At 41.1% G+C, this 21,445-nt stretch overlaps 1 protein-coding gene across 2 annotated transcripts in view; it reads left to right on the forward strand.

The window, feature by feature from the left end:
* Nucleotides 1–21,445, forward strand: part of LOC133459552 (serine/threonine-protein kinase DCLK1-like) — an 85,582-nt gene that overhangs the window by 13,949 nt on the left and 50,188 nt on the right. For both annotated transcript variants that reach the window (XM_061739618.1, XM_061739617.1), the window contains one exon: nt 16,485–16,584. In XM_061739618.1, coding sequence (XP_061595602.1) covers nt 16,485–16,584 — 100 coding nt within the window. The remainder of the gene's footprint in view (nt 1–16,484; nt 16,585–21,445) is intronic.

A 21,445-nucleotide genomic window follows, 5' to 3' on the forward strand; every position in this document is an offset into this window, starting at 1 on the left:
AAAATCGATTTTCCGATTCTAAATCGATTCTCATATTAATTCTTAAAATCGATTAGTATGTCTAAAGATCGTTTTTTTTTTTCATCATTACATTTTCGCCCAGTGAACTATAATCCCAGTCGTCACATCATTTAATTCACACAGGCGTCAACATAGCGTCGAAGAGTTGCAGTAGCGCTAACAAACCGCTGGTTTTGAAAACTCCTGAACTAAATGAAAATGAGAAAATGCTGGATATTTCAGCTTCATTTCAAAATGTTATATTAGTGTCTGGTGACAGAATAAATTAGACAAGCTAAAAGGATTTATTTACTGCATGAGCTGTTGCAATTTCTCTCTTTTTTTAACTTTAAATGGATATTTATTTCTTAGTTATTTCACAATAGTTATTTTACAGTCATATAATTCAGGCAACAGCTCAAAAAACATTTTTAATAACACTAACCCAAATCAATATCGAATCGGATCGAATCAAATGGTGATAATCGATTCTGAATCCTAAGAATCGGAATCGAATCTATACCCACACTGACACGAGTAACAATGAAAGTGATATGAGGGAGAGCAATGAAGTAGTCTCTTGTTTGCAGTCTGCAGTGCTGGCTTCTTCCTCTCCTTGCTGGCACGGCCAAACAGATTTGACTTTCTTTTTCTCCATCCATTTTTGTCTGCGTCTCAATTTCTTTTTCATCTTCTCCCTCTGTAATTTTCCCTGTACTTACTGCATTATATCTGCACGATTCTTCATGCATTCATAATATGTTTAGTCCTCTTCTGATTAAATCATCTGCTCTCAGCATAATCTATGTCTGTCCTGATTATCCTCTTCCTCTCATCCTTGTTTGTATCAGTGTTTCACTGGCAATGTTCCATTCATTTTTACGGATGTTTAATCCTCATTTAATTAGCATACTCTGCATGCACCCCTAAACCGAGGGGCTCTAACATATGGCATTGCTCTTTCAGTTACCCCCTATCTTTTCCCCCCACCCTTATGCTTTGTATTTGTGTTTTTCTGTACATCATATCACCTTTTTCTGGTTTCCTTCACTTTTTCTCAGTGTTTCTGTTTTCATTGCCTCCCTACCTCCTTTCTGACTCTGCAAAAACTCTGGGAAAGATGCTGCAGCAGCGTCATCAAGTAACACTTTGAGTGATGCAATGTGGAGATGACCCTCACAATAACATACAGTGTGTAGCAGCTTTTTAAGGTCTAGTTGGATGTATTGTTTACTGATAATGTCACTTTTAGTTCTGCATTGGATGATTGTAGTAAAATCCATCTGCTCTTGCTGATTTGCTGAGTCACAGCTACCCAGCACAGTGTATGAGAGGGTGAGAGAGCAGACAGTCTGTTTGCTACTGCGCAGTAGATTCACACAAAATGACTCCGGATGATAAATGGCTTATAGATTCCCCAGCAAAAAAGTCCTGAAAGTAGACCACTGTCTGTGCGTGTGTAAATAAGCTATTGAGAGCATGTTTCGTCTGTCTGTCTGTCTGTCTGTCTGTCTGTCTGTCTGTCTGTCTGTCTGTCTGTCTGTCTGTCTGTCTGTCTGTCTGTCTGTCTGTCTGTCTGTCTGTCTGTCTGTCTGCTGCTGATTCAACGAGCCAGCCAGCGTGTGCGTGTCTCTGTCTGCATGAAGATACACTAGCAGACTGGGGGGCTGGTTGCAGTCGGGACGCTGCCAAATTAGGATCGATGGCAGACGTTTCCATCACTGGCAACGCTATTGAGAACACAGTAATGCCACAACTTTATCACACGCACTGTCTGACTCATTTACTTTCTCGTCTCTCTCCGTCTCTCTCCATTTCTCTTTTAATCTGCGTCTAATGAATATGTAGTAGGGAAGTTTTGTCCCATGCTTCTTGCTTTTTTTTTCTTTTTAAATGTATTTATTAGATTTTTGTTTGCAGTTTCCAACAAGTCAAACATCAGTCACTGTTACAGGCAACAAAGCAAACCTTTTCTCCCCGTTCTCCCTCCCATCCCCTCATCCCCTAGAAAGAATAAGAAAAATGGTTAGAATAATAGTTAAAAAAAAAAAAATAGAGCAAAAGAGGGAAAAATATTAATAGATATAGTATCGATTAAGAAACACTTAAACATAGATATCCATTGAATAAGGACCTTGGATGTGATATACAGTATATGCATGCCCGTGTGAATACAGACATACAAATACATGCATACAAATACTGAGATCAATTATGACATTGATGTATTTCAAGAACATTTTCAGGCCATTATATCATTATATCACCCCACATGGATATTCTACTCCCTCTGAGCCTCCTCCTGCTGAAGTAAGTTACCAACATTAGTATCATGTCTTAAAAAACATATAAAAGGTCTCCAGATGTCATCAAAGAAATGTTCCTTCCGTCTAATAATGTAAGTTATCTTTTCCATTGTCATGTTTAAAGCCATCTCTTTAATCCATCTTCCAATTCTTGGTCCATCAACATTTTTCCAATTAAGGGAAATGATACGTTTAGCTTGTAATATACACATATCTACAAGTCTAGATTCTTTATTTTGTAATATTGGCGTAGTTGGGTATATACCCAGAATAAAAAACCTTGGATCCATTGGTAACTTTTTGCCTAATATCTGATCAATCATATTAATAATATCATGCTTCTTGCTTATAGTTGCTTCCAGAGCAGGACTGACATCTCTCAGGCGTCAGGCTCTAACCTGGAAAGCGCTTTTCTGCAAAGCAGCTGAATGGCAAACGCGCTGTGCTTTGCAAAGTTATGACTCAGAATTTTCTCGATTCTTAAATGAAATATTAATGCAATATGCACCACTCTGATAAGCGGCAGTTTTTTGGTTGTTTTTCTTTTTTGCACTGTAGTGTGCCATTTTGGACTGATACAAATCCCTTGCCATCTCTGATTATGAAAAGAGACTTCTCAGTAGCTCTTGCCCATGTTTGTGCAACTGTTGCTTTTTTTACATAATGCTTTCTAAGGTGCCGTCAGAACCAATAGTGCACAGTATTTAAAACCTTTTTGAGAGCTTTTCTGTCTGGCTGTATCTGCTTCAGGGCTCCATCTTAACTGTCAATATTTTAGGAAAACATCTTCCTCTTTGACGTCTGCTCCCCCCTCCATTTTGTCCCTTTTCAAATGCTAATCAACACAAACTCAGCAGTAGATTTGTGATCAAAGGCACTTTTACAGGCATTTTCTTCTCTTGTACTTACCCTCCTTGGCTTTTTACATATTTGGGTGAAACATTTAAAGCAGAAATGAAGAAGAAATGTACATTTCTTGCCCTCATTGGCCCTCTATTGCTCAGATGCAAGGTAGTAAAAGTAATGCAATGATGCTTTACTTTCACCAGTGTATTCATTTGTAATTGCATATACGCACCAAATATTGACTTTGAAATGATTAATCTGTTTAATTCACCAATCAATATATTGTAAACCAGCAGTGAAAATAATATTTAGTTGCAAATAAGCAAGCACACAAATAAACCACACTTACTCATACTTTAGAAATACGTATAACAAACCGTTATTATATCAAACTAATTATTGTGTGTATGTACCAATCAGCAACTTTGAGACCTTAAGTTCCTTGAGTTTCAATTTGAGGCTGATTCAAAAAAATCTCCTTAGATCCACATGCTCAAATGTCCAGTCCATATCAGAAATGCAATTTTTTTATTTTTTTATGGCCTCTGGCTCCTATTAACACACAGATGACAAACATGAGTCTGTCTGAAGAGAAGCATCACAGTGGTGTCAGCCATCTTTTATACGTCTTTGGTGTGCACATAACACACATTGAATTGAATTGAATTGAAATTTTTATTTCGAACATGAAACCGTAGTGAATACAAAACAAAATAATAATAATCAATAATAAATAAATGTAAATAAGAAAACAAAAAAAAACAAAAATATAAATAAAAACATGCATCCTGTCAGGGTTTGACATTCCCCCCAGCCTTCAGTTTCTGTTTTGCCCCGCCTGTGTCCCATCTGCCCTGATTGTCTGCACCTGTGTCTCGTCATGTCTCGTTATCCCCTGTGTATATCTGGTCTTGTCATTCCCTTGTTCCCTGTCAGTCCGTACTGTTTTCATTCCTCCATGTTTCCTGCCACGTTTTTCCTGCTCAAGTTTTTTGATCCCTGTTTAGTTACTTTTGATACTGCCAAGCAGCGCTTTGTTTTTGGTTTTGTGGAATAAATCCTGGTTTTTGCAACTCCTGCCTCCTGCTCTCCTGCGTTTGGGTCCACACCATACACCGGTCGTGACACATCTATCATAATTAACATGCTCGAAAAGGAGTAGGAAGAAGTAAAAACGTATTAAATCCTACCCCCTAAACTCTATTTCATTGTAATCAAAATTAATTTAATGTATATACAAAAAACAAAAGATATCTATATATACATATATAACACATATACATACACATACATACATACATATATATATATATATATATATATATATATATATATATATATATATATATATATATATATATATATATATATATATACACATAAACATGCACTTTTTGGATAATTACATCTTTTGGATATATATATGTGTGTGAACATACCATGCTTGGACATTGCTTCAGATCCACACTCAGTCTGTTCCATAGACCTTACTTCATTATTTGTCATCTTCATGCTCATGAACTATTCTATGTAATGAATTCCAGTTAACCGTTTGGAATGATCACAGAGATCAACAAAGAGTGGAAACCAGTGAAGGAAGGAACAATCTGTGTTTTATCAGAAGACGAGGCAGGGTGAGAGACACATCAAGACCGGTGAAGTTACAGTACAATATGTCACAACGTGATAGAAACTATTTGGAATAAATACATCAAATTGTAGCTGATGCTTTGAAAATCTATTTCCTTTTTAAAATCTGTGTTATGACTTCAAACACAAAGGGCTCCAGGCACACCAAGGAGAGAAACATTCTTACCACATTTTGAAAAGAAACTGATTCACAGCCTCATAAAAAGTTTGTTCTACCCCTGTGGAGCAGCAGCTGTTATATAAGCTGTTACGCAACGCAGCCACCAGGCAGCCTGGCGAGCTGCTACAGTATGCACTGCTTTTTAGGTGTGTGCAGTTACACTGCAACACACTTAATTGGCTTCATGTCACCTTGCACCTTCTCTCTTTTCCTCTTTTTGTTTTGTAGCCTCTTTGATCCCCCTCCTTTCCTGGCGGAGTATTGTCTGATCAAATGGGGCTGTTGGTGTGCTGAGCTGATTAAGGAAGCAGTGGTGTGTCAGCTCCCCCTCTGGCAACAAAGGGCTTTAACCTTCCTCCTGCCTCACACTGATTTCCGTCTGCTGTTCCTACTTTAAGGGTGTGTGCCCCTTTGTCATTTAGGTGTCTCCTTTCCCTCTGGATGTTTCATTTCAAGAGCAAAACACCTTTACTTTTATATTTAGGTATGCTACATATCAGTATGAAATCTGGTATGTTCAAATTGCTACTGTGTCAGTTGAGTTCTACATTGTAGTTTCATTCAACTATTGCTCCTTAAGCGGTTATTATGCATATTATTACAGTGTAGTATAATGCCAACAATATGTTGTAATCACACAGGACATCACTTACTAGTAAACTGGCTAGTCTGCAGAGGAAACCAATAGAGGGTCTGTATTGACGTCACTTCCCCACTGGACCAGCCCCCTTACTCTCACTGAGAGGCAAAAACAGCTGCAACTAGTGGAGAAGACGGGATAACAGACAGTTACCGGCTTAAATTGAAGGCAGTTGGACTTGACAGTGACCCGTACAGTTACCCCAAGAACCAGTGATCCATGGACATTAATATTTGGTACAGTTACCAAGAACCAGTGGTCCATGGACATTAATATTTGGTACAGTTACCAAGAACCAGTGGTCCATGGACATTAATATTTGGTACAGTTACCAAGAACCAGCGGTCCATGGACATTAATATTTGGTACAGTTACCCCAAGAACCAGTGATCCATGGACATTAATATTTGGTACAGTTACCAAGAACCAGTGGTCCATGGACATTAATATTTGGTACAGTTACCAAGAACCAGTGGTCCATGGACATTAATATTTGGTACAGTTACCAAGAACCAGCGGTCCATGGACATTAATATTTGGCCACGAATCCAGTTTCCTGATATTTATATGTACTTAATTTCTACGCCGGGGAAATACACGAAGCAAAGCTTGAAGGCTTACAAAAGTCTTGACGCTTGGTCCGACTTCAAGGCAGGATTTGTTGTAGAAATTAAAGTGATGAGGACACTGAACTTTATGATTTGACCGTTTAACGTTAACTACCCAAAAATCCAACATTACCTGATACAAAATGGGAACCACAAATCCACGTTTCGGTGCCTGGAATCCAGTTGTTTCTGTGAATTGCAGCGATCCATTTGTCTCTCTTAAGCTTATTTTTCTGCAAATTGTCAAATATGACATTCTTTGCCTTTGTCCATAACCTCTCTGACTATCTGAAATAATAATCACATATGCTACAGCCTTGACACATTGCTTTTGAAATATTAAAAGTTTTTCCATTGGTATCTTTTTTTCTAACTAAAGTTTAGTCTTTCTATTCCTTCTCCTGAGTCCATGGATGTTCTAAACGGATGTTTTCAACAAATGCTTTGCCCTTTATGTTATTTTTATTCCTCATTATATTTGTATCAGTCTATTATCTGCTGCAATGTCAGCGTGTCGTTGAATGTCTTTCTTGATGTCCATTTGTCTTTTTCTGTCTGCTCAGTTTGTGGCCGAGGGTTGTGTGTGATTGTGTTGGCTTGGCTGTGCCTTCAGCACCATGGACAGCTCCATGAGCTGCATGGAGCTCATCCACGCCAGTGTGGGATTTCTGTGGGTTGGATTATGTTGCCCTTAGCATGGCCTCGGTGTAACCACTGGGATTTCATTGTGGTGTAGCTGATTATTGGTTGAGTTTTCTCTATTTTTTTCTTTCTTTTCTGGCTTTTTAGCTGTGTGCTTGTTTGACTCACCCTGACAGAAACGTGCCTCTGTTTGTTGTCAGCGAAAGTACAATTTCTACAACTTCTATTGTGAAGTAACAATACAGCTATCCATTTTTTTTTGTATGAATTGATTGGGTGTTCCCTGTGATGGACTGGTGACCTGTCCAGGGTGTAACCCCTGCCTCTCACCTGTAATTAGCCGGGATAGTCTCCAGCAGACCCCCGTGACCCTGCAGAGGATACAGCGGGTATAGATAATGGATGGATGGATGATTGGGTGTTTTGTTTAGGACATTTCTACATGGCAACAATCCAAACCCATGGCTAACTAACAGAAAAAGCTTTGGTGGCCCTTAGGTTCAAAACACAACACTAAAAGCAAAAAAAACAATGAATAACTGTAGAACAGACAAATAAGAACACAAATCCCAACAACCATGCTAAGGTAATTGTATTTATAAAATCATAAATTAACAAAACATTTCTTTGTGTTTTTGTTTTGTTTTTTGTTTCTATATATATACATATATATATATATATATATATATATATATATATATATATATATATATATATATATATATATATATATATATATATATATATATATATAAATATACAAATATATGATATATACAGTATCATATATTTGTATATATATATATATATATATATATATATATATATATATATATATATATATATATATATATATATATATATAATTTTCCTAATGAATACTACATACTATATAAGGTAGATATAAGGATATAAGGAAGGGATACTGGAGCATGGACTTGATAATCTGCCCTTTCACCAAATACTGCAAATGCTTATCAATGCATTAATGCTCCGCATTTAGCAATTTGAAGACTGCACAGTTGTCATTTTCTTTTTCTTTTTTTGGGCGATCATCTGAGAAAACTTTCATGCAACACATGTTCACTCCTACTGTGTAGACTTGTGGTTGCTGTATGGCATGTTTACATTATCTGCAGCACCTTTTTCTGCCCAAACCCAGCAGGTTTCCAAAATGTGATCTGTATTTAAGGTAAAAGGAAAAAGGAGCAAGAAATACCGAGATAGAAGGTCGAGGGGTAGACAGGGAAGGAGAAGTTCAGTGGTCGTACACTAGATGGAGCTGGAAGTACGTGAAAAGGTTTGCTCAGAAACGTTTGTTTGCAAGACATTTTCAGGAGATATTTTCACACTCTCTCCTCAGGAGGAAGAGACAATAATCTTCATTTAAATGTTCATTTACTGTTTAAAATTCTGCCTATGGATAAATAGCAGATCAAATAATTATCCTTTTTTTGTATTCAAAGTGCACTGACTTGTGTGGTCACATGCGTGTGCCTTGGACAGCTAAGGGAAGGGAGGTGTTGTGTGACTGCTGGGGTTGTTGTGCGATGGCAGCACAGACATCCAGGCAGCGTGTTTGTCACCGGAGCAGCAGTCGGAACACACCCAGCTCATTCCCCTCTGCCTGCTCCTTTCCTCCTAACTCTGGGGACTTGGAGGGTTCCATCTTTTCTGTTTTTTAGATCCCAGACTTGTTTTGTTTGATTTGATTTACTGTTATTTCCACTGATGCCTCCTACTTTTTCCTCCATCAGTTGTTCTATCTTTTCAAGAGTTTTGTGAAAGCTCAGCTAACTGTGATCAGTCTTTTTTCTTTTTAAAAAAGCGATGTGTCATGATTCTTTTTTATTGACAGTCTTTTTATTGACATTCAGCATTAGACTTTCACATCCGATACATCATGTATGCATACATCATACATCTGTTGTCCGTCCTAAATGTCGGAATAATGTTTTTGTTTTATGTCCAAACAATGAAAAGAAAGACAAACCACCAAAAACTACTATGTACAAGTAGGGAGTGATCTTTTCAACATAACACAGTCATTGACTTGAGAAAATAAAATTAGGCCTATGGAGCGTGACGTAATTGACCCAGTTTTCCCAGTATGAGGTGAATTTCTCCAATTTATAATTAATAAATGCCGTTATCTTCTCCCTTTTATAAATTTCCATTGTAATTTCTATCCATACCTTTAAAGTTGGGCTCTCCTGTGATAACCATTTCCTGGTAATAGTCTTTTTACAGGCCGCTAGCAGTCAGACAGTCAGGCCAGTCCTGAGGTATGTGTCCAAAAACGATGTGTCATGATTCAATAAAACAACATCATCATGCAGTGTTTATGTGCTCTTGTGTGGATTTATAAATTAATGTCTCATTGCACGTCATCCTCGTAGTAAATAAGATATGCATGATGCAGCTTTTTTAACGCAGTGTCCATATGCGTCCACATGCGTCCACATGCGTCCACATGCGTGCACATGCGTCCACATGCATCCACATGCGTCCACATGCGTCCACATGCATCCACATGCGTCCACATGCGTCCACATGCATCCACATGCATCCACATGCATCCACATGCGTCCACATGCGTCCACATGCATCCACATGCATCCACATGCGTCCACATGCATCCACATGCATCCACATGCGTCCACATGCATCCACATGCATCCACATGCATCCACATGCATCCACATGCGTCCACATGCATCCACATGCATCCACATGCATCCACATGCATCCACATGCATCCACATGCATCCACATGCATCCACATGCATCCACATGCGTCCACATGCATCCACATGCGTCCACATGCGTCCACATACATCCACATGCGTCCACATACCTGGTGTAGTAAGTGGACACCACAACCATGCACCAGTGCATCAAGGGCACTATTTCCATGGCAACTCTATTTTTTCTGAATCCTTTCAGTGGCTTACAGTGAACCAATGTGTGGTTGTTTTTTTTTTTTATTATTATTTTATTAATGATCCCCATTAGCTGGTGCCATAGCAACCAGCTAGTCTTCCTGGGGTCCACAAAAAAAAGAAACATACAGAATTATACAATTGCAAATACAAAGTGATTACATGATTTGACTCAATGCACAATGACAAGTTCGATACTAGATACAATTACATTAAAGAAAAGAAAACTTTTAAATAATACAGAATGCAAAAAGAACAGACAAACAACAAACTTTACAATGTTAAGTAGACTTTAAGATTCTTTTTAAAAGTGAATTTGTTGTATATGCAGCAGAGGTTTTGAGGCAGGTTATTCCACAAAGTCACTGATCTATAAATAAAAGATCTCTTAAGATGATTGGTCCTTGGAATTGGTAATTTGAGCTGACTGGAACCTCTAGTGTTATAATTATGAACAGTATATCTAAAAATATATATAGAATATATAAATGGCTATCAGTTTAAATTCTGTTTTGCTTTTATTTTTGTTGATATTAATGTAGAAACATCCCTGCAAAAATGTGTACATGAAGGCAGTATAGGTTGCTTTAAAATCTCAATGTAGATTTTTTGCATTGTTGTTGCCATCAGATAGGTTTAAACAGCACTGATACCATCGACCACCCTGGCTTTTGGACTTGTTGCTAATAACATTCTGGAATAGCCTGATTGTGTTCTGGAACACAGGGTGAGCCTTTCTTTTTAAATATTTTTATCCCGGTTTTTTCCCCATTTAATCACCCAGTGCTCCTACCTAGACAGTCCTGGGCATTGCCATCCTCTACCAACCCCGGGAGGGCCCTGCACTGAGCTCAGGTCTCCTTCTTAACCTGAGGAGTGAGCAGGCCGCATCTTTTCACCAGACAGGGTGGGGCTTCTCCCGGCCGGAATAACGTGATCCTTCCACGCGCTACGTCCGGCCGGATCCTCCCCACCCCATCCCATCTGGTGCCCCGGTTGGCCAGAGGGGGCATGTATAGCCCAGGACTGTGTGCACGTTTTTGTGAGGGTAGCTCACATTAGATACCCAATGGAACACGGGGAGAACATGCAAACTCCACACAGAAAGATCCTTTCTCCAACCCCACCCAGGGTGTGGGCACTGAAGTCATGGGGGAACTAACACGCACTTCAGCTCCCACAGCATCCCCGGCGGGAATCGAACCCAGGACCTTCTTGCTGTGAGATGGCTGCACTACCTGCTGCGCCACCGTGCCCCCCAGGGTGAGCCTTTCTTGAAAAGAGATTCCTAGAACACTGATTCTTCTCACTACATGCATATTTACATGAGCTGCGTCCTCCAACCTAATGAGTAGCAAAAACAGTATGTGAGATTTTTTAGTGCGTCCGAAACAATAATACGTACTCAATAGTATGCGCTATCCATACTCATTCTGGAGAAATGTATTAGTATGGATTGATGGACACTAGCTAAACACTAGCAAATCAGCACAGTGCCTCATTATCATAGCCCCGCCCACTCAGAATCCCGCATAGATAATGAGGTTAGAGACTGGGATGATGAAGACATGGTTTAGAGATCTGAATTTCTAATTTATTTAGCAAAAACAATCAAAAGCTTGTTTTTAAGACATTCAAGGCCTGTTTAAAATAGGTATTAGATGCCTTAATAGGTCCCCTTTAAGGAAAAAAAAAACAACATTTCATGAATAGTGTTTTCTACCAGATCATTATTAGGATCACCTGTGCAGCCATTTGAGAAAAATACACTTTCCCACTTTTCCACTAGCACAACTTTGCCTTCATCAAACTTTTTGGGGGAATGTGTTGCAGACTAGAAATGCAAAAATTGGACAATTGTACAAATTGTACAAAATTAATTTGCAAGTAAAGTCAACTTAATTTTTGCAAGTAAAGTCAACTTAATTTTAATAAAAAGAATTGTACTTTTTTTCCTTTTTTTCTTTTTTCCTTTTAAAAGTCAACTTAATTTTGATAAATAAAGTAAACTTAACACAATTAAGTTGACTGTACTTGCAAAATGTATTATTTACATACAAAAAATTAATTAATTTATACAAAGACTAGTCTTTCTTGATCTACATAATAATCTCATGCAAAAAGTTGCCTTACTTTTTTTAGTAGATCAAGCCAGATATTTGTATCAGTGTGGTGTGTTTCTGGATGTACTATATGTACTGTAGATGCACACACACACACACACACACACACACACACACACACACACACACACACACACACACACACACACACACACACACACACACACACACACACACATGCTAAGTCTTGATTAGAAAGTGAAATGGAAACAGAATGATGGAGCTTGTTTGGGTCTGCCTCTCGGCCTCTCGGCTCATTTCCAGTGTATGGGGGTAAAGCAGGACGCTCACTCTCTCACGCACACTGAATGGCATCTCTCCTGTTCATTTGACATTTGGTTGATGATGCTGTTACATCAGCTGTGGCGTACTTTTTGGCTGTTTATTAGTTTCTAATGAGAAATTAAATTGATTTTTGGATGTTAATTGCCATGGATATGCAAGAGCAGTTGCTTTGTGTTTATTTTTTTTTACTCCAGGCAGTGCTAGACATGCAAACAGTCTAAAGTATTAAAGGGTCTTAATAGGTTTTTACTTGCAAATTTGTCATAGTGGCTAAATGAATCGCTCTCTTTCATAAACCCTATTCCGACAGTATCGCTGCCTTTTATGAGATTTCATTTGGAATATTGATTGCTTGGGATTTAAATTTGATGGTTGGCCTGCAGGGTTTAATTAAAGTTTCTTTAAGTTTAAATCAGACATAAAAAATGTTCACTCAAACCTAGTCGCAGCTTACAGGTGCAGCTTGCAGGTGCAGCTTGCAGGTGCAGCTTGCAGATGCAGCTTGCAGATGCAGCTTGCAGATGCAGCTTGCAGATGCAGCTTGCAGATGCAGTTTGCAGATGCAGCTTGCAGATGCGTCTTACAGGTGCGACTTACAGATGCAGCTTACAGGTGCAGCTTGCAGATGCAGTTTACAGGTGCAGCTTACAGGTGCAGCTTGCAGATGCAGCTAACAGATGCAGTTTACAGATGCAGCTTGCAGATGCAGCTTGCAGATGCAGAAGGACCACACAGCTCTCAGCCAGTCCTGCCTTGTCCACGGTTGTAACACCATCCATCTGAATGACCCGGGAGACTCCAACTGGTTGGAAATTGGTTGGCCTTTGGCTGGGAGATGAAATTTTAAGCGGGCACATTTGTATTTGTCATCATAAAAAGATGTATTGCCTGAGTTTGAGCTTACAAATGAAAGGGCCACAACATCTGTCTTGCACGGATAGTGACCATAATGCTGAACATTTAGGAATTATCTCTTCACTCAGATATGTATTTTATAAATGTATTTTTGTCATAAGTATTTATACTGGTGTTAACTGCAGAATGGGAACTCTTGATCATTATTAAACAAAAAGGATCTCTTTACTGGTCACACGCACTATGTCCTGATGTTTGTGGGAGTCATGTCTTCAGTGAAGAAACCCCTGCTTGCTTCTCTGGGGCACAAGCTGCTGTGCATGAGTAACTTGAAAGTTCAGCAACGTGTCCTCATGGTCAGAGATAGACTGATAAACACCAGCGCAGGGAGCTGCTGAGCAGGCACAGATACCGAGGCTGCAGAAACAGTCGCCTCAGGGAACAGATGCATCGAAATGTGTAGTTTCGTGACTAACATTGATTGTACATTGATTGTTGGTCATCCCGTTGCTGCTTCCACCTGCCTGCGTGGATGTCTGCTGTGTGTTGACGTCCCCGACCCCCCAGTCTGGCCTTCGGCAGGAGGGTCTGTTGGGTCCCAAATCAACATAACATAAACAAGGAAAGACACAGAGGCTGTTAGAATGATATTTAAAGCCTTCTGCAGAAGGGAAGCAAAGTCGGAGCTTGCAGAGCAACATGGCTCTCTTATGGATGCTCTCGACGAATGCTTGCTGGCTCCTCCTTTGCATCAGCTTTTATTGAGAAACTTTGACAGGAACATTACCATATTAGGAACAGTGAATGAAACAGATGGAGAAACAGACATGGTAGCAGAGGAAGGTTAAAAAGGTCACACATGTGACATTTTCAGTTAAAGAGGCTTAGTATGAAGAAACAAGCAGACATCTTTAGCTTAAAGTCTTTAAAAGAACGCAAAGGTCAAGGGGTCAAATGCCTTCCTGTACAAAAACAGGAAGTCTGAACAGATGCGTCCAAAAGACAATGGGCCATTGACAAACCGGGAAGTCACCAGGCCAACCTTCATGGGGGTCTTGAACAGATGGTCCAAGCTAACAATGCAACAGTTTGGGACAGTCGACCCCCCTGACAGAACTCAGGAAGGGCTGCCCTGTCATCTGTTAACATTAGGGATGTCCCGATCAGGTTTTTTTGCCCCCGAGTCCGAGTCCGAGTCCTTTGATTTTGAGGACTTGCCGATACCGAGTCCCGATCCGATACTTTTATAAAACAATAAAAAATGAAGAAGAGAAAAGAAAATTATGCAGGATGACCCTTTTATTATATTTTAACATGTGTACTGTAAACTGAGCACATAGGAGGTAGGCAGCTTGAACATTCTTAGGTCAGTATAAAAAAATGTTCTTTTCTTTTTCTTTCTTTCTTTTTCTTTTTTTAGCATAGGGCTGATTCAGCTTCAAAACAAACAGGCGTGCTCTGCGCGCATGTGGTGTATGGCTGCCGTTCCGAGCCCACTACTCCACGTGTGCGTTGATTTATGGTCCCGCGTCACACCAACGCAGAGCCTTCCGCGACGCGGAACCATAATGTCGGCGCCGCAGCTCCGCTTCAGTCCTGGGGCCTCATCTATAAAGCTTGCTTGCGCAGAAAAAGCGCCTGAAAGTTGCGGAAGCCACCATCTACGCAAAGCCTCGGATCTAAAAAGAAAAAACTAACTGATGGCTGCCGCTCCAAGGGTCCAGGGTCTGGCGTAGGGTGCGCGTCGCCGCGAACCCTACGCTGTAGACTCTGCGTCGGTGCGACGCGGAACCATAAATCAACGCACACGTGGATGTCGGCGCCAGTGAGTATTTTCACCGGACATTTTGACCGGAGAGATTATAAAATACCGGACTTCGGCATATTTTACCGGACAACGGAAACCCTGATATATATATATCCGATTCCTGATTGGCTCATAACGTCCGAGTCCGGATCGAGTCTGCAATCACGTGATCGGCCCCGATTTCCGATCACGTGATCGGATCGGGACAACTCTAGTTAACATGTGATAGTTTCATGAGGACTAACTAGTTCAGAAGTTTGATTAACTTCACATGTCCCCCCTTATGATCCAGGTCCTGGTCCAGGTTTCTTCCCTCCTAAAGGGGTTTTCTTTTTGCTCGGGGGTTTATGTTCTGGGTCTCGGGAAAGCGCCTAGAGACAACTTTTGTTGTATTAGACGCTATACAAATAAAATTGAATTGAATTGAATTGAATTGAATTGAATTGAATTGAACATACAAATGCAGACGTATTTCCAGTCATTGTGACAGTGCACGCATGTTTTTGGATCTGATTTTAATTTCCAGCTTGAGATTCAGGCACTCTACTTCATTTACATATAAAAACATTGTTTGTAACTCAGATGATAGATGATGAAAGCAAGAGCAAAGAATAAGAGGAGTTTGACAGGATGTAAATTGAGACTGTCATCTGTAAAAAAGAGAAAATCAATGATATATTGTTTAGTTTCTAGAATTCTAGATTCTAGAATCAAAGACACGAGCTAACCTCCGTAAATTTACCCTGCAGAAGTATATTTAAAAATAAAAATAATTGATTTGATCGCAAATTAAAGGCCGAAACCAAATCAGTTGGAAGCATCAGAGATACGTGAGCAGAATACTCTGTACTGAGTCATACAGCCTGGAGATGATGAGGAGGGAGGTGGAGGTGTCTGCTGGCTGCTTTCCTAAAGCCTGAAGACACACATGAACCGACCATCATCTCCTGCTTGAGAATCAGGAAAATCTCACAACATTTGTTCTCCTCTAAAAGTAAGATCTTCTTACACTGCCATGATTACGCACAGAGAGGCACAGATTCAGTTATTTGAAGGACCCCCAATTAAATAAGACTGATAAACACACAGAACCCCCCCCTATTTCTTCCTATTTTTACATCGTACCGGTCTTAATTTGCTGTGGAAACATATGTATGCTTGATAAATGGATGGATTGGACACGTTTGTATCTTTTTTGTGTGTATGTAACATTTATACATCTGGCCCCTGGAGTTTCTCTGAGTTGATTTCCTTATTCACCAAAGCACAAGAGAAAAAACATAGCACAAGTACCTCTGGAGGGTGTTGTGTATGTGCGAGTACGCAGTTATGACTAGAAGTGAGGGAAACAGAGAATGTGACAGGAGCGCTGTCATTCCAAATGTTCAGACCTGCCATTAAGTTGCTGCTCTTAGAGCCTCTGCTCTTCCTCGGCAGTTAGTCGATCTGCCTGTGAACGGTGTATCAAAGCCCCACTAATAACAGGCAGTCGTTGCATTTGGCAGCTTAATGTCTGGATCTGTTTGTGAAGCCCAAAACGTTGCTGAAAAAGAGTAAATGTCATCAAATGACTTGGAAAAATAATCAATTCAAGTTGCATATGCATTTGTTTCTGTCTAGGTGGCGTGTCTACAGGACTTCTTTGGCGATGAGGACATTTTTGTGGCCTGTGGACCGGAGAAGTTCCGCTACCAAGATGACTTGATGCTGGATGAAAGTGGTGAGGCAATTGTTTTCTACGTCTCCTCCGTCATTCGTGATGCAAGATTCAAGATTCAAGAAGTTTATTGTCAAAATCACAGTAAAAAACATTAAAACTATTCAATGAAATTTTTACTCTCCTTTTTTCAATTCAATTTTATTTATATAGCGTCTATTACAACAGAAGTTGTCTCTAGGATCTTTCCAGAGACCAGGGGCTTCATTTATAAAAAAAGTGTGTAGGATTCATACTAAAAGTGCAGATACCAAAAGAAACCCAAAAGCCGAAAATGGCGTGCGCAAAAAAAAATCCTGATTTATAAAACCGTGTGCACGCACACTTGCACGCAATGTTCGCTTTATAAATCACAGTCCAGCTGGAAGGTTGCGCAAGTGAATTCGCCTCATATCCTTCCCTCTACACGCCCACTTCATACCATAAATGGGCAATGCAAAGTAGTTCATGACTGTATTTGCATATGAATGAGCCTGCTGAGCATGCGCAGCGGCTTCCTGCAGTCTGTTTCTGCTGTGCGTCAGGATGAATGAGACGTGTCCAGCCAGGCAACCGTGCCACTAAATTTCACAGAGACTGAGATGGAGATGTTGTGGATGAGGTGGAGGCCAGGAAAACCACATTATTTGGTGGTCACAGTTAAAGTAGAAAAAGTATATAAATAGTATAAAATAAAGCGAGTGAGTGGCAGCACGCCGCTAAACGCCATGAGTGCCACGGCGCAATTTCCACTGGGGACAGGGGGGACATGCCCCCCCCACTTTTTACAGTTTAAAAACTAACGATGGGCTCAGCCTGTAATTGCAAATCATCAAGACACTCTGTGCGAAGGCGATGCGAAGACGACACGGCTGCCCCGCCCCCCCTCCTCCCCCTCCTTTATAAATGAGGCCCCAGAACATGACCCCCGAGCAATTATTACATAAACAATGTCAGGTAAAAACTCCCCTAGTGGGAGAAAAACTTTCTCAAATCCTTGCCTCACTTCGTCTTAGTTGCCTTAAAAGGAAGAAGGAAGATATTATTAATCCTTCCCTAAGTAACGAAACCAGTCCAGGTAACATGAGAAAACCATCACAGACACACAAACAAATAGCTAAACCGAACGACACTCTTGACCTGCCACTCTTCTCGTCCAAGCATTTTGGTGCCTAGGACACGTCCTACTTCACAACGCCCACAAATAGCAATAAAATCATAAACCAGTTTATTTATCCAGAAGAATACCTTTTAGAGTCTTTTCATAGTCTGCTAGTGTCTCACCAAAGAACAGACTATAAGCACAGTGAACCAAAAAACCGATTAACCTGGCACCTACTGTATATTGCCTTCGTCAAAAGTTAGACCAGCAAACATGACATTTAGCTTCACAGTGAATAAATCCCCCGTGACGTCCATCGGTGGCCCCATACTTCTCCCAATGTTATGTCATGAACGACACGTGGAAGATAAAACATCATGTTGGATCTATTTGTCACTTTTTCATTATTTAAATCAAATCAAATCAAATCAATCTTTATTTGTTTAGCGCTTTTCATACATATAAAAATGCAACGCAAAGCGCTTTATATAAAACATAAAACTTAATTTAATCATTTATTATTTAGTTAGTTTTTGTTGTTTAGTTTTGGGAACACACCTTTTATGATGATATTTAGTATTGATTACGTTTATTTTGGTACTTAACCATGCTTTTATTTTGAAGGTACTGGGTAGCTGGAGCACCGGGTGAGTTTACATATAGGGGTTGGCAGACGCAGGTGAGGCACCTGGGAGGAAAGATGGTTTTCTACCAGGGCAAGAGAGGCGGCAGAGAGCCATTGTTCTTTGTTTGCCAATGGAATAAACCTCAAGAAACTTTATTTTTTGCCTGGACAACGGACTCTGTTTTATCCTGCGTAAATTCACTCCCTAAGTGTCTCAGTGGCCGTTTCATGTGATTCCGTTTATTATAGTTTGATACTTTTGAGTTTTTTAATAATTCACCTGGAGGACAAATAGCCACTACAACATCATGTCTACAGTTTTTACTTTAGTCTGTTTTACTCTTTGTTTTAAAAACTAACCCACATGTTTTATTTTGTATTTGCTCAACATTAAGTCTCTATAAAATCAGATGATGCCTTTACACAAAAAGGACAAAGGGGTTAAAAATGTACAAGCACAAAAATGTTGTGCTTGACGTCTGCCTGTCTTTTCCTCTCTTCTCCTCTCCCCCATGAATGGTCCCTCAGCTCTTCAGCCATCATTTCATCACATCATTGTCCCCTTCCTCTTCACTGCCTGTGTCTCTCCCCCCACAGTCCACTGAGGATACATTCTGTCCCTACTTTACCCCTCTGTTTTTTGCCCTGTCGCTTCCTTTCCTGCCACTCTGTGCTGATCTGGATTCTTGCCCTTCTCATGGCTCCTCCTGTCACGGCCATACGGCGCACCGTGTGAAAAGGCGCACCCTCAGTTTTGTGTGTCATTTTTGGTTTTAAAACACACATACGGCGCACCGACCCAAAAGGCGCAGTCTACAGACACGGAGCTGCACACACGCGCTGCAGAACACACACACAAGAGTGCTTATTTAAAAATAGAGCAGGAGCAAAACTTAGTTTGATATTTTATTTCACTTTTCACATCAATCAAACCCTTCAAAGGTTCCCCCGCGCTGGACCGGATCCGCTCCCCGTCCGCTCCCCCGTGCTGGACCGGGTCCGCTCCCCGTCTGCTCCCCCGCGCTGGACCGGGTCCCGGGTCCCGGTCCGCTCCCCCGCGCTGGTCCCGCTCACACACACGCGCATGTCGGGGATCTGGTACCGGGGTTTGTATCCGACAGGAGCAACGCTAATTCAGCTGCGCCAGTCCGAATTTCCAGACCTGTCTCAGCCACTTGATCATCATCCCTTCATCCAGCCACCCCTTTTCATTCGCCCTTATAATGACTCCGGCTGGAAACGTCTTATGCAAAGTTTTTCTTTTAAAAATCACCATACAGTTTCTGTCCATCAGCGTGGCAGGCAAGCACCACATAAATAAGAATGCCCCGACACACGCATGTAGGGGGTCCGGTACCGGGTTTGTAACCAACAGATTTGGCTGAAAATCTCGGAGGGTGAAGCTGATCAACCCTGGGACGTACCCCAGAAATCCCTGCTCCCAAAGCGGGCGGGAACCAGGATAATTCGATCGGATCCCGCGTTGGGAACCAGGAAGTCGGGCTGGAGCAGCGCGCATCACTGCGGCTTCAACCGGGGAAAGTGACCGGTTCCGACCGGCCGGGACCAGAGGAACCCACATGGACTGGTAGCAGAGGCTCCCGGGGAAAGAGCACCGGCATTTCAGCCGGATCTGCCCCGGGGATGCGGCGATCGGACCCCGCAACCCCACGGCAGGTGCATCCTCGGTTCCCGACATGCAAAACACACACGCGCTGCAGAACACACACACAAGTGTGCTTATTTAAAAATATAGCGGGAGCAAAACTTAGTTTGATTGTATTTTATTTCACTTTACACATCAAGCAAATCCTTAAAAGTCTTCATTATCTGTTTCCGCATTAAACAGCTCAGTGGATGGTCTCATTCACGTCCGCAACTCACGGGGGCTTCACCCGCCCCCTTCTCTTTTTACCGATCTCATGGTGGCCGGCCTTACATTACCGTAATTCAGGTAATAGACACGGCCGTTTCATAAGGCGCCCGGCACATTAAAAAAAAATTTAAAAAAAATTTAAAAAAAATTTATTTGCGCCTTATGGTCGCGAAAATACGGTACATCAAAATGTGCGTCTCGATCCTGCGACGATGCGCATTACTTTTTTCAGTCAAAAGCGTTACCGTGGCGACACTAGACGCCAAAAAGTGCGCTCCCCCTTCATCTCAGTCCATATTTGATAGTCTCTATTTTCTGCCATAACTTTTGAATGGTTTGACATAACGACTCGTGGGTGGTGTCATCTGACTCGGTTTTGAGTACTTGACCTTCATTGGCCTGAATTAGCCCCGCCCCTTCATCTGATTGGTCAATATTTTATAGCCCCTATTTTCTGCTATAACTTTTGAATGGTTTGATATACAGTAGAGAGTCGTGGCTGGTGTCATCCGCTAAATGTCCAGGCCTGAAGAATCTACATGCAAGTCATACAAGCGCTTCCACTGCAGCCTGAACGTGCACAAGTGTGTGAGGGCCCGTTCATCGCTGCTTGCAGCTTTAAAGGGGACATATTATGGCATTTAATGTATATTTTAAACAGGCCTTGAGTGTCTTAAAAACAATCTAAAGCTTGTTTTTTCTACATAAATAAGAAATCCAGCCTGTGGGCCCTGTCTCTATTTTTACCGCTTCTAAAGCCTTTTTCTGTGCTTCATTTTAAGGGCGGGGGGGGGCTATGATAATGAGGCTCTGCGCTGATTGGCTGCTTGAATGACGTGTAGGAGGGGAGGAGAATAACCCTCGCTCCGGCCAGAGCAGCCGGCTGCGTCGTACACAAAACGTGTCCCATGCGAGAAGCTTCTGCGACAAAATCAATTCCATGGCTTTATTTTTTTTGTATTGGACTGTCCTAACTGGCCGCGAGTTTAACAGTTTCAGTGTGGACAGAGAGCGTCCGATGTCACGCAGCTCAACGTGATAGTCGGACGCTCTCATTCAGTTACACGCTGTAAACGGATCTTAAAGCCTGATTTACGGTTCTGCGTTAAATCGACGCGTACCTTACGCCGTAGGCTCTGCGTTGGTGTAACGCGGAACCATAAATCAGCCTTTAGTCACCTCGTCTTCACACAGGAAGATTTCTCATCATTTCTTATGTTACAAGACAGATGAATCATGTTAACTGTAAATAAATCACAACACTGAATTTTCACAAATGGCA

The sequence above is a fragment of the Cololabis saira genome, chromosome 14, assembly GCF_033807715.1.
Source record: "Cololabis saira isolate AMF1-May2022 chromosome 14, fColSai1.1, whole genome shotgun sequence".
Lineage (NCBI taxonomy): Eukaryota > Metazoa > Chordata > Actinopteri > Beloniformes > Belonidae > Cololabis > Cololabis saira.